At 45.9% G+C, this 13,308-nt stretch overlaps 1 protein-coding gene across 3 annotated transcripts in view; it reads right to left on the bottom strand.

Annotated features, from left to right (window-relative positions):
* The window catches only part of NUP210 (nucleoporin 210), a 2,490,054-nt gene that overhangs the window by 1,170,331 nt on the left and 1,306,415 nt on the right, over positions 1 to 13,308 (bottom strand). For all 3 annotated transcript variants that reach the window (XM_044078102.1, XM_044078101.1, XR_006365597.1), the window contains one exon: positions 13,172 to 13,273. In XM_044078102.1, coding sequence (XP_043934037.1) covers positions 13,172 to 13,273 — 102 coding nt within the window. The remainder of the gene's footprint in view (positions 1 to 13,171; positions 13,274 to 13,308) is intronic.

Consider the following 13,308-nt stretch of genomic DNA (forward strand, 5'->3'; position numbering starts at 1 on the left):
AATTCCTGACCTTCCCAGTGAAAATGCTCCCTTAAAGTATGTAAGGTTTCCCCAAAAGAAAAATCCTCAGGAGGGGAAGCAGAGGGAATAGAATCCTCTGCATCAGAATCCTCATAAGTACGTAAGGACATATCCAGGTCATCAGAAGACTCAGAAAAAACAGAATCCTGATCAGAAGATTCATAATCAAGCTCAGTCCTAGGCCTCTTGGGGGGGTTGACTAGCCCTGATTAGAGTTATTAGATCTTCAGCCATTTTTATCATTTTTTTTTTAGGCATAGGGGCCTGAGCACGTGGCCTGGGCGTCGGTTTTTTAGACATGGATCGAGATTTAGGCCTTTGTAATGAAGGTGGCGTTGATTTAATATGCAAGTCCGTAGGCCTGAATACACCCTCAGACGCCGGTGCCTGCACAGTGGCTCCGGACCCATCCAAGGTAGAGACATCCGCAGGTTCCATAGTTGAAGTATCTCGCGGCACACCGGGCTCCGAATGGGTCTCAGTAGAGGCCTGCGAATCAGAAGTAGCGGGTATCAGGGGCTGAGAAAGCGCCTCACTGAGTACCAGAGAACTGGTGACTGGCTTAGGAGAAGCGTTGTCAGCAGTTTTGGACCTCGGCGGCCTGTCTCTGTCTCTGCATTTTTTCGGAATACCGGTAGTTGGATGGCTAACCGACAACATTTCTGGATAATTAAACCAAGAACCGAAATATTTAGAGGCAAAAATATACCGACGACGGATAGTGCGCTGATTAAATAAAGCACAAAACCGACAGCAAGGTGCGACGTGGTCTGGGCCTAGGCAAGGAATACAGTATGAATGAAAATATTTAAGAGGTATTTGCTTTCCACAAGTAATTCAATTATTAACTTTTACTGACATCGGTAAGGAGCAAGAAAAAGTTTGCCCAATGGGGTACTTAGCTTTAAGTTGAAGACTTTGGTTCTGAAACTCGAAAATGAAAATTTCAGGAGTCGGCCGACCGGCACTTGCGAACTGCTTCTGCTTCGGGTACCGCACGGCAAGAAAGACTGATGTAATGGTGTTGGCTGCATGTTTTATACCCCTGACGACCTGACGTCATGGAAGAAGGGACAGCAACCGACGCAGGCACCAAGACTTTGTTAATCAGGCCGACTGAGGACAACCTGCAAGCGGATTACCCAAATGTAATGACTGCAACAGTGAAACATGAAGAACATTCCTGTAATATCTGTCAGGTTTTCTGGGAGCAGGAGACAAAGAATCAGGGGCCAAACTAGATTCCGAAAAGGCATCATCAACAATGTCTAGTACAGGAGGTATAGCTAAAGGCCTATCTTGAGGCAAGAGTAGGAAATCCCTAAGCCTCTTTTTCAAATCAGAGAAATCCTGGCTTTCCCAGTGGAAATGCTCCCTTAGAGTGTGCAAGGTTTCACCAAAAGAAAAATCCTCTGGAGGGGAAGCAGGGGGAATAGAATTCTCTGCATCAGAATCCTCATAAATAGATAAGGGTAAATCCAGATCATCAGAAGAATCAGAAAAATCAGAATCCTGGTCAGAAGATTCATATACAAATTCAGTCCTAGGTCTCTTAGAAGAGAATGGTTGGCTTCCCCTTATTAAAGTTATAAGGTCTTCAGCCATTCTTATCATTTGTTTTTTAGGCATAGAGGCCTGAGCATGCGGCCTGGGCGTCGGTTTTCTAGGCATGGTTCGAGGTTTAGGCCTTAAAGAAGAAGGAGGCATCGGTTTAATATGCAAGTCCATAGGCCTGAATGCACCCTCAGAAGCCAGTGCCTGCACACCGGCTCTGGACCCATCCAAGGTAGAGACATCCGCAGGTTCCACAGTTGAAGCATCTTGCAGCATACCGGACTCCGAATGGGTCTCAGTAGAGGCCTGCGAATCAGAAGGAGCGGGTATGAGGGGTTGCAAAGCGGCTCACTGAGTACCTGCGAACTGGCGACTGACTTTGGAGAAGCGTCATTGGCAGCTTTGGACCTAGGCGGCCTGTCTCTGACTTTATCTTTGCACTTTTTCAGAATGCCGGTAGTCGGATGGCTTACCAACGACATTTCTGGATAATTGATCCGAGAACCAAAATATTTAGAGGCAAAAATATACTGATGATGGACAGTGCGTTGGTTAAATATGGCAAAAAACCAACAACAAGGTACGTAGTGGTCAGGGCCTAGGCAAGGAATACAGTACGAATGAAAATCTTAGTGAGGTATTTGCTTTCCACAAGAAATGCAATTATTAACTTTTACTGACATCGGTAAGGAGCAAGAAAAAGTTTCCCCAGCGGGGTACTTAGCTTTAGTTGAAGACTTCGGTTCTGAAACTCGAAAACAAAATTTTCAGGAGTTGGTCGACCGGCACTTGTGAACTGCTTTTGCTTCGGGCACCGCATGGCAAGAAAGACTGATGTAATGGTGTTGGCTGCATGTTTTATACCCCTGACGACCTGATGTCACGGAAGAGACAGCAACCGGCGCAGGACCCAAGACTTTGTTAATAAAGCCGACTGAGGTCTACTGCAAGCAGATAACCCCAAATGTGATGACTGCAACAGTGAAACATGAAGAACATCTGATAGCACATGTAAGCCTGCTCCGAAGCGTAGGTATCTTCTGCAAGATTCCCTTATTGGGATATGCAGGTAGGCTTTCTTTAAATCCAGTGTTACCAGCCAGGCATTTTTGATTAGCATGGGAAGTAGCTGATGAAGAGTTAGCTTTTTGAATTTTGGGATTAACAAAAAAGTGTTTAGGATAGACAGGTCCAAGATAGGACACCAGGAATTGTCTTTTCTGGGTACCAGGAAAAGTCTTGAGTAGAAACCTTGTCCCCATTCTTCTTCTGGGAAAGGTTGAATAGCCCTGATGCTTAGAAGAGAGAGAACTTGCTTTTGAGCCTCTGCCCACTGATTTGAGGGTAGGTCTGGCCAACCATTTGGGGTTGGTAAGGACTGGAAGTGAAATATGTATCCTTGGGAAACTATATTTAAAACACACTTGTCTTGGGTAATGAGTTCCCAGTTTTTGCATGCAGGGAGATCTTTCCACCTAAAGGAACAGTTACTGAGCAGGGCTTGGAAGGTTTAAAGTTACATCATTGTGACAGTTTACCATAGGGGGGGGTGTCTTACTGCTCCCAGCTTTGGAAGTGGGAGCCCCCCACTGCTTAGGCTTGCAAGTACCTTGGGACTGAAGCCTGGGTGTTCTGCTGGTTCTGGGTTTGGACTGAGAAGGCCTGGAAGAGGCAGGAAAGGACCAATTCTTAAAAGGCCAGTGCCTACTAAATCTGGGAAGCTGCACTTGCAGGAAATCTTTAACAGTTTCCATAGATTTAGCTTTCTCCTCCATCTTTTTAAGTACTTCTTCTGCTTTGTTGCCAAACAGGTGGTCTTGGTTTATGGGAGCATCCAGTAATTTAGCTTTAACATGATCTGGCAAAGATTGCTCCTTAAGCCAAGCATGCCTTCTAAGTACAGACCCAGTGACAGCAGCCCACCAAGATGCCTCTAATGAATCAAAACCACATTGCAAAGTATGTTTTCCAACTTGTTCAGCAGACTGCATTACATTCTGTAATTCTTTATTTTCAGCACAGTCAGGAATCAACATAATTTTCTGTTTAAGCAATCCAATAATATGCTGCTGATACTTTAACATATGAAACTGGCAGTTTAACGCCCTAATGGCCAAAGTTGCAGGAGTGTATACCTTCTTACCCCATCTGTACAGGGCCTTGGAATCTCTATCGGAGGGGGTAGGGTTTTTGGCAGTAGTAGCCTTAATGCCTTTGGGTCCCTGTGAAATGGTCTCAGGATCCGCAGCAGGATTCTTAAAGAGGAACTTGTGAGAGGCAGGTACCTTGTAATACCAGTCAGGTTTTCTGGGAGCCGGAGGTAAAGAGTCAGGGGCCAGGCTAGATTCCGAGAAGGCATCATCTACAATGTCCAGTACAGGAGGGATAGCTAAAGGCCTGTGTTGAGGTAGGAGTAAGAAATCCCTAAGCCTCTTTTTGGTGTCAGAGTAATACTGGCCTTCACAGCGGAAATGCTCCCTAAGAGTAAGCAAGGCTTCACCAAAAGAGAAATCCTCTGGAGGGGAAGCAGAGGGAATGGAGTCATCTGCATCAGAATCCTCATTAAGTAGATAAGGGCAACTCCTGGTCATCAGAGGAAACAGAAATTTCAGAATCCTGATCAGAAAAATTAGAAGGAAAATCAGTTCTAGGTCTCTTAGAGGGGAGAAGGGTGCCTTCCTCTGATTAGAGTAATGATGTCTTCAGCCATTCTTATCATTTGTTCTTTAGGCATAGGGGCCTGACCATGCAGTCTGGGCATCGATTTTCTAGGCATGGATCGAGTTTTAGGCCTTGAAGAAGAAGATGGCGTTAGTTTAATGTGCAAGTCAGTAGGCCTGAATACTCACTCAGAAGCTGGTGCCTGCACAGTGGCTCCAGACCCATCCAAGGTAGAGACATCCGCAGGTCCCACAGTCGAAGAAGCATCTCGCGACATACCAGACTCAGAATGGGTCTCAGTAGAGGCCTGCGAATCTGAAGTAGTGGGTATCAGGGGCTGCAAAAGCGCCTCACTGAGTACTGGCGAACTGGTGACTAGCATAGGAGAAGCGTCGTCAGCAGCTTTGGACCTATGCAGTCTGTCTCTGTCTTTATCTTTGCATTTTTTAGAATGTCAGTAGTTGGGTGGCTTACCAAAGCCATTTCTGGATAACTGAACTGGGTACCAAAATATTTAAATGAGAAAATGAACCGACGATGAATAATTTGAGGTTTCAATAAGGCACAAAACCGACAGTGAGGTACGTCATGGTCTGGACCTAAGCAAGGAACGCAGTATGAATGAAAATCTTTATGAGGTATTTGCTTTCCACAAGAAATACAATTGTTAACTTTTACTGACATCAGTTTAGAGCAAGAAAAAGGATCCCCAATGGGGTACTTAGCTTAGTTGAAGACTTCGGTTATGAAACTCGAAAACGAACATTTCAGGAGTCGGCCAACCGGCACTTGCGAACTGCTTCTGCTTCGGGCACCGCACGGTAAGAAAGACTGATGTAATGGCATCAGCTGCATGCTTTATACCCCTGACTACCTGACGTCATGGAAGATGAGACAGCAACCAACGCAGGACCCAAGACTTTGATAGTCAGGCCGACTCAGGGCTACCTGCAAGCAGATAACCCAAACGTAATGACTGCAACAGTGAAACACGAAGAACATCTGGCCCAAGCCAGCAAGTAAAAGCTTTCTGGGTCTTGACAGCTGTTATAGAAAGCTTCTTCCTGATTATGCCGGCATTGCTTACCCCCGACCAAACTCATTAGACAAAGCTCCACTGAACATGAAGTGGACAAGTACAACTTTAAACAGCTGAAAAATGTGTTATGCTCAGTGGCCATACTCATAGCTCCTGACTTTTTAAAAAATTCCAAGCAAAAATAGATGCTTTGGAGATTGACGCAGATGCACTGTCGCAGACTGTAGGGGATGGGGAACACAGTCTGCTGTATTAGCAGGAAGCTTCGCTATATAAAAACATGCTACAGGGGTACAGAAATAGAAGTTATGTTCTTACCATAACGTTCCATGTTAGTTGTCTTCTTCTCGCCTTCTTCTTGCTGGATGGGTTCGGAGCTGACCTCGGCTCCGACTCGGCCACTCTAAAAGCTCGAGAGTTGGTTCCACCGGCTCGAGGCTCCCCTTATATCCCACAATGCTAGGCGAGAGTTACCTCAGATCTCGTTTGTAAGCTAACCCCAGCTTATAATAGTAACAGAATAACTCTAAACAGAGTCCACCTCTAACAACAGGAAGAAAGAAGGGTGACCTACATCCTGATCCAGGAAATATGCGCAACAGCATATGTCTAATAAAGAGGTGGTAGAAAGAGAGGTCACGATCACAACTCCTCTAGGTCTGTCCAGGCCAGGGGGAAGGAGGGTGGGACGCAAGAAGAAGGCGAGAAGAAGACAACTAACATGGAACGTTATGGTAAGAACATAACTTCTATATGTTAAGTTGTCTATCTCGCCTTCATTCTTGCTGGATGGGACCGCGTCCCTAGCACCTTATCCCGGGTGGCCTAACGGAACAGACTCCTGAGAACAGTGGAACCAAAATTATCTCTATGCCTAGAAGCTAAATCCAACTTATAATGAGAAATAAAAGTGTGAGGAGTAGCCCAAGTAGCCGCTGCACAAATGGTGTCAATAGGCAGTCTGTCTTGGAAGGCTAAAAAAGTAGCCAAAGCTCTGGTGGAATGGGCTTTAGGTTTATTAGGCAATTTTTGTTGTCTAATTTCATATACCATGGAAATCAAAGATGTTAGCCATCTGGATAATGATACCTTTGAAACTGAAAGTCCCTTTCTGCTTTCATAGGAGACAAACAGCTGATCAGATTTTCTGAATTGTTTTGTTCTATCCAAGTAGTACCTCAATTGACGATGAACATCCAGGCAATGTAATTTTTGTTCAGACCTATTGGAATACTCTGGAAAAAAGACAGGAAGGTCAATGCTTTGGTTTAGATTTGATGTCGAGACCACCTTAGGCAAAAAGGACGGGTTAGTTCGTAAGGATACTCTGTCCTTATGAAACAAAAGATAAGGAGGACGACAACTGAGTGCTTGAAGCTCTGAAATTCTTCTAGCTGATGTAATAGCTACCAGAAAAAGAGTTTTCCATGATAACAATTTTAAGGAACAGGAGGCTGCAGGTTCGAAAGGGGGAAGAATCAAAGAAGCAAGAACTAAATTTAGGTCCCAAGGAGAAGGAGGATTTCTTATAGGAGGTCTGAGAAGAAAAACTCCTTTCAAAAAGGCTTTGCAGAGTTTGTGGGACATTAGGGCAGATTCAGAAATACCCACATGAAAGTTAGAAATAGCTGCCAATTGAACTTTAAGTGTAGAGGAGATGAACCTGCATGGAAGAGTTCAGCTAGAAAATCAAGGACTAGTTGGATGGAAGCGGTGAAAGGATCTATGTCCTTTCCTTGTGCCCAATATGAGAAGCGTTTCCACTTACTCAAATAAATCTTTCGAGTGGAAGATTTATGTGAAGCTATCAATATATCTCTAACAGAGTGAGATAATTGAGGAAGCCTGGCTAAGGTTGGAACTGGAGGAACCAAGCAGTGAGGTTCAGAGAGGGAGGGAGCGATGAAACTGACCCGACTGATGGATCAAAAGATCTGGAACTAGGTCCAGATTCCACGGTCGCTCCAAGAGAAAACGATGTAGAAAGGGGAACCACACTTGTCGAGGCCAGTAAGGAGCAATGAGGATCAAAGAGGCCTTCTGAGCGATAGCTTTCTGAATTACTTGAGAGATCAGTGGGAAAGGAGGAAATGCATACAGAAGTCCCGGGGCCAAACTTGGACTAGAGCGTCTCTGCTGGGTTGGCCTGGTAAAGGGAATAGAGTGAAATATTCTCTGCACTTGTTGTTTTGGGGAGTAGCAAAAAGATCGCAGCAAGGCTGACCCCACTTGAGAAAAATTTCTCTCACTACAGAGTCTTTCAGAGACCACTCGTGAGGCATGAGAATAGCTCTGCTCAACTTGTCCGCAATATGACTGGACTTCCCGGGGATGTGCGTTGCTATCAGAAAACGCTGAGAAGAAATCGCCCATTGCCACAGTCTGAGTGCTTCTCGACACAGGGGGTATGATCTGGTTCCGCCTTGTTTGTTGATGTACCACACTACAGACATATTGTCTGTCTGGATTGCAATTGTTCCCAAGGGAAGAGAGTCTTGAAGGGCTTGCAACGCTAAAAGCACTGCTCTCATCTCCAGAACATTTATGTGCAAGTGGCATTCGTTTGGCTGCCATGTGCCCTGGACTGTCCTGCCCTGATAATGCCCCCACCCGATCAGGGAGGCATCCGTTGTCAGTGTAGCAACCGGAGGAGGTGGAACAAAGGGTCTTCCCGACAGGAGCTGGGGGGAAGACATCCACCACATGAGATGCTTTGTGCACGCGTGATCACAATGGTGTGAGACATTGGAAGTTCCTGGTATGACCATTGAGTAAAAAGCATCCACTGAAGGATCCGCATGTGGTATCTGGCTAATGGAAGGAGAGGTATGGCCGCTGCCATAATTCCCAACACCTTTAGAACTAACCTGGCTTTGATTCTGTTGTTGTTGAGAAGAAGTGATACCAATTTGTGAATGTCTGATATCCTTTGATGTGTTAGCCTTGCAGACATGTTTGTCGTATCTAGATTTGCGCCTATTGTAGGTAATAGTACGACAAGGCGACAAAACAGACTTTTCGCAATTTATTGAAATACCCAGCTTTTGACAAACGCGAAAAGTGTAATCTCTGGCCATCAGAAGGAGATGCTTGGTGGGAGCTGTGAGGAGCCAGTCGTCCAAATATGGAAACACCTGGAATCCTTGTCGTCTCAGGTGAGAAGCTACCACTGCCATGCATTTGGTAAACACCCGGGGGGCAGTGGTGAGACCAAAGGGCAGGGCCCTGAACTGAAAATGACTGGTTCCTAGCCTGAAGCGAAGGAATCTTCTGGAGCGTCTGTTCATTTTATGTGATAGTACGCATCCCGAAGGTCTATAGAGCACATCCAGTTTCCTTTGCCCAAAAGGCGAAGGATGGATTGCAGCGTGACCATCCTAAATCTTGTTTTCTTGACTGATTTGATCAAGACACTGAGATCCAATATCGGTCTACAGTCCCCTGTTTTCTTTGGAACTAAAAAGAACCTTGAGTAGATTCCGGATCCTTGTTGGTCTGGTGGCACTGGCTGAATTGCTCTTTTGCAAGCAGTTTTGAAATTTCCAAAGCTGCTAGATCCCTTTGAGCGGGTGGAACATCTGGAAGGGATTTTTGACTGATTTGGAAAGCGAAGAAAGGGATAGAATAGCCTTCGAAATGATGGACTGTACCCATTTGTCTTGAGTCAGGGATAGCCAGGCTTCTGGGTACAGTGACAATCTTCCCGACTGCCTCCGAAGATGGGCAGTCGGGCAACACCTCAGGGATGCTGAAAGGGCTTGTCAGGAAGGCTTCCCGATTGCCCTGGTTCTGCGGACCCCCTGCCCCTAGGCGGCGTCTACCATTGTTATTCCCACCTCTGCCTCTGGTGGGAAACGACTCTGTCGCCAGGCGAAGTCCCTTGAGATTGTTTACGGAACCACATCTTTCCACCCTTCTGGCCTTTGGGGTAAGGCCTGGAAGGAGTAGAAAACGGACTCCGACGGCAGAAAGGGTCTTGCCATCAGTCTCGCACCTAGTCAGGGTTTCTTTCACTTGAGGACCAAAGAGAGATGATCCATCAAAGGGGAGTTCGTGAAAGACGTCTTGAAAGGGTCCGCAAATTGCATAGCCGCATCCAGGCGTGCCTACGTAAGGCTACACCTGTCCCTGCGGCTCTGCTCGCTCCATCAGCCGTAAGAAAGAGCGCATGGAGGAGTTGGTTATGGAATTAAGGGTAGCCAGCTGCGTGTTCATTCTGTCTTGAAACCCGCAGCTGTAGGATCCTTTAACATTTCACTCGCTTCCTTGATCAAGTCCCTTTGAAGACGAGTAAAATGGCACAGGTAGTTCAGCGAACTCATGGTAAATGTCGCTGAGGAGAACATCCGCTTCCCGTACCTATCCATGGACCTAGATTCCTTGTTAGGTGGATGGACAGGTACTGAAGGATCAGCTAGTTCCTTCTTTGTGGCAGCAGCTACCACCATAGCATCCACAGAAACTCCTTTTGTTAAAAATTGTTTGTCTGCTGGAGCTGTTATGAACTTAGAGGGCCTCCTGGGAGTGGGGTCCACTGAATCAGGAGCCGCCCATGCCTTCTTAGCAACCACCTGCATGAGGGGGTCGGGGACACCCAGGAGGTGGAAGGACGAGAGCCAAACGCCTCAAGATACACAGATTCGTCCTCCGAAGGGTTGAGGGCTGGCCAATTTCCCCTCTGTTTCAGGATCTCCAGAATCTCTGCAAATGAGACATCTTCAGAAGGGGAACGGGGGGAACCCTCAGAGTCATCCAAATCTGTGTCTGACGTGATGGACTCAGGTGAGTCAATGTGTTTCCTCTTACACTTCCTCTTCCGAGGGGGCTCTTCTGCCAAATCAGGAGAGGCCTCGGAAGAGGATGAAATCCCACAGGGGGCTCCTGAGGAGTTGGCTCTCTGCGGTCCGGGATGAGGGAGTGAGTCGACTTAGCCTGAGGCACCATAGAGGGAGGGGCGGACGGAACCGACTGTGGAGTAGAGCCAGGCTCTAACACACTCCGCATGACCTCGAATGCACCCCTGTCAGGCAGAGCCAGAGGTCCCCGCTCCGAGGAGCTAAGAACCCCTCGGCACCGACAGTGATGGTTCCGAGGCCGATGTCGAGCCGAACTCACCAGCGCCAAGCCCCGAGAGGGAGAGGGGTTGGACAGGGGTCCGATGCCACTCGCCCCCTCGGAGCTGACGAGGGAAGTCCGGCGCCGAGATTCTTCCAAGGAAGAAAACGGAGCTGACGACGGAGCCGAAGACAATTGTATCGGCTCCGACATAATCACAGTCTCGGTTCCGACACGACCCGGCTCCGAGCTCAAGAGAGTCGAAGGAGGAATAAGTTGATGGACCGGGGCAGGCATCGACTGATGAGTCGGGCTCTGAAGCATCTGGGCCAGTGCCTCGGACTTAAGTAGTCGACTCACTACCCTCTGAAGGTCATGATCCGACAGCCTCGATGACCTAGAGGAGTGAGACCTTTGGCTCCGTTCAGACAGCAGGGGAGATCCTGGAGCCGAATGAACGGAGCCAAGGGATGGTGACCTGGACCTCTTCCTAGTTGTCGGCTCCGAAGGTCTGGTCGGAGCCGACACGGGAACTTCTATTACCTCGGCTCCAGCCGGAGCCGAAGGGGCCACAGAAACTGTGGACTGAGACTTATCGGCTCCAGCCGGAGCCGATGAAGGCAAAGGTTGAGAAACCTTAGGTCTCGGCTCAGTTGCCGGAGCCGAAGACCTAGATGCCTTAGAGGGCTTCCCTGTTGAAACAGACAGGGAATCCTCTGGCTTAAGTAAGCCTCTAAGAATTAATTTATTCTTTCCTGCAGGACCCTGGGGCTGAAGCCATGGCACACAGCACAGGAGTCCTGCAGGTGCAAAGGCCCCAGACAATAGACACAAGAAGTGTGAGCGTCTGTCAGAGACATTTTCTGACAGCACGCATCACACTTCTTGAACTGAGACCTTTGCTTCTTTAGACATTTTTGTCTGAACAGGTGTACACAAACACGCACACAAACACACTAGTTATACCCTGTCAGATTAATACAATAACAGTAATAGTAGTACTAGTAATTTAAACTATAATAAACTACAATAAAACACACACACTCCACTAGGGAAGGAAAGGCCTATAGGCCCAAGGGAAGAACCAAAGGTTCTTGGGGAAAAGAAACGGAAATTTTTTTTTTTTTTTTTTTGGTTAGGGATAAAAGTTTTCTAACCTACTCTAAACTAAGTAAAAATATAAAATTAAAGGGGTTTTTAAGACTAATTTCACAAGAAAATAGTACTCACCAGGAACCGGTAGAAACAACCAACCTCGAAGCTGTAGCGGCAAACGAGATCTGAGGTAACTCTCGCCTAGCATTGTGGGATATAAGGGGAGCCTCGAGCCGGTGGAACCAACTCTCGAGCTTTTAGAGTGGCCGAGTCGGAGCCGAGGTCGGCTCCGAACCCATCCAGCAAGAATGAAGGCGAGATAGACAACTTAACATTGTAAGTTTTCAGACATTACGTGGGACCTCAATACCCTGAATTATTTTCCCGCATGAAAAGAGTTTGTCCTGATCGTAGATATGTACCCCTTTAATGGCTATTCTAACACAATTTCACCAATATAAAGCTACGACAACTGGCAATGACCCTGCAATTTTTCAGTGTCATGATCATACAACCAGGCCACAGCCACTCAAATACAGATGGGCTATTCCAGATATACAGCCTATCCACTGAGGCTTGAATCAAGGGCTCTTGAGGGGGAGGGTTGTGAAGCATGATGGAGACCAGTATTATTAAATGTAATCGCTTACAAGGGTCAGATGGCATAGTGGTGGATCATCTCTTTAAAGATACTAATGCAGAAAAAAATGAGTTAAAGATAAACGAGGGACAGCTGCACACTGGGATAGTTAAAGTCCAGTGCCGTGACTTAAGGAGAGATTTGTAACCTTTGTGTTTGAGGACTCCATATGGAGGTACCAATACTGAAATGAAGGAATATGGCAGCTCAGTTCATCATCCCGGGAACAAAAGAGAACCCAACTGGATTTATCACAGTCTGTGAAGAAGAATCTATTTTTTGAATTATCCCTGTTGATGGAACTGTAAAAAGAGCTGTTCTACTATTGTGAGGTTTCTGTAAGTACTGTTCATTTTACACTACTGTGCCAGAGTCCTGTCTATGAGGGACTACTGCATCTGGGTGTAAAGGAAATAGCACTTTTAACTGGTAGTGTGATTTGAAAGGAATATTTATGTTGACTGGTGACTGAACCATTTTCTGAATTTCATTACTTGTCAATTAAGTTTTGCAATGGAATACAGGCAGATATTGCCTTATTACAAACCACATAATAAAGCAACAAATACATATGGCTTGAGCTCCTTTAAAAGACAGTTTGGTGCTGAATAAGATGGTGTCACCAATGCAAATGCTTATGTATTTTTATGTTAACTGTTTCAGAATTGGTGAGTACTGCCAAAAGCTTTTTAAAACGTCTTAGAACTGATGATGACAATGCTGGCAATTAAAATAAATATCACTCAACATGGGAACAGCTTTTATTTTTCTCACATCTAAGCAAGTATGTTTTTATTATGGATAAATATATTTAGGTTTTAGGGATACACAAAGCAAATTAGTAATGGAAAGAGTCTGATATGCTTCCACTGGAAAAAAGAAGAACTGACATTATGAGGCTCTTACAAGACAACACTACTTATGTGAACAAAATAATGCAACCTGAATACAATCTGGGAGAACTTAATGAAAGGCAAAGTGGTAGACTATAAAAAGCAGCATAAATACCATTTTAGAATGTATCTTCATTATGTAGCATTACTCTATTTTGTATGATTTATGAAACAATTTCATAGCTAAAAGTCAAATGCATTTCATCCACTCACCTGAACAATGCTTTGAGCTTCCAAAAAGGATGCGCGTACAATGCCCAGATCACTAGTGTTAATAAAAAAATACCCTGACCCCTCCTTCAGGACCAATTCTGCCTACAATACAGGAAGAAAGCAAATCAGTGAATGTC

Source organism: Protopterus annectens, chromosome 7.part0 (genome assembly GCF_019279795.1).
Source record: "Protopterus annectens isolate FY-2018-M chromosome 7.part0, PAN1.0, whole genome shotgun sequence".
NCBI classification, from domain to species: domain Eukaryota; kingdom Metazoa; phylum Chordata; order Ceratodontiformes; family Protopteridae; genus Protopterus; species Protopterus annectens.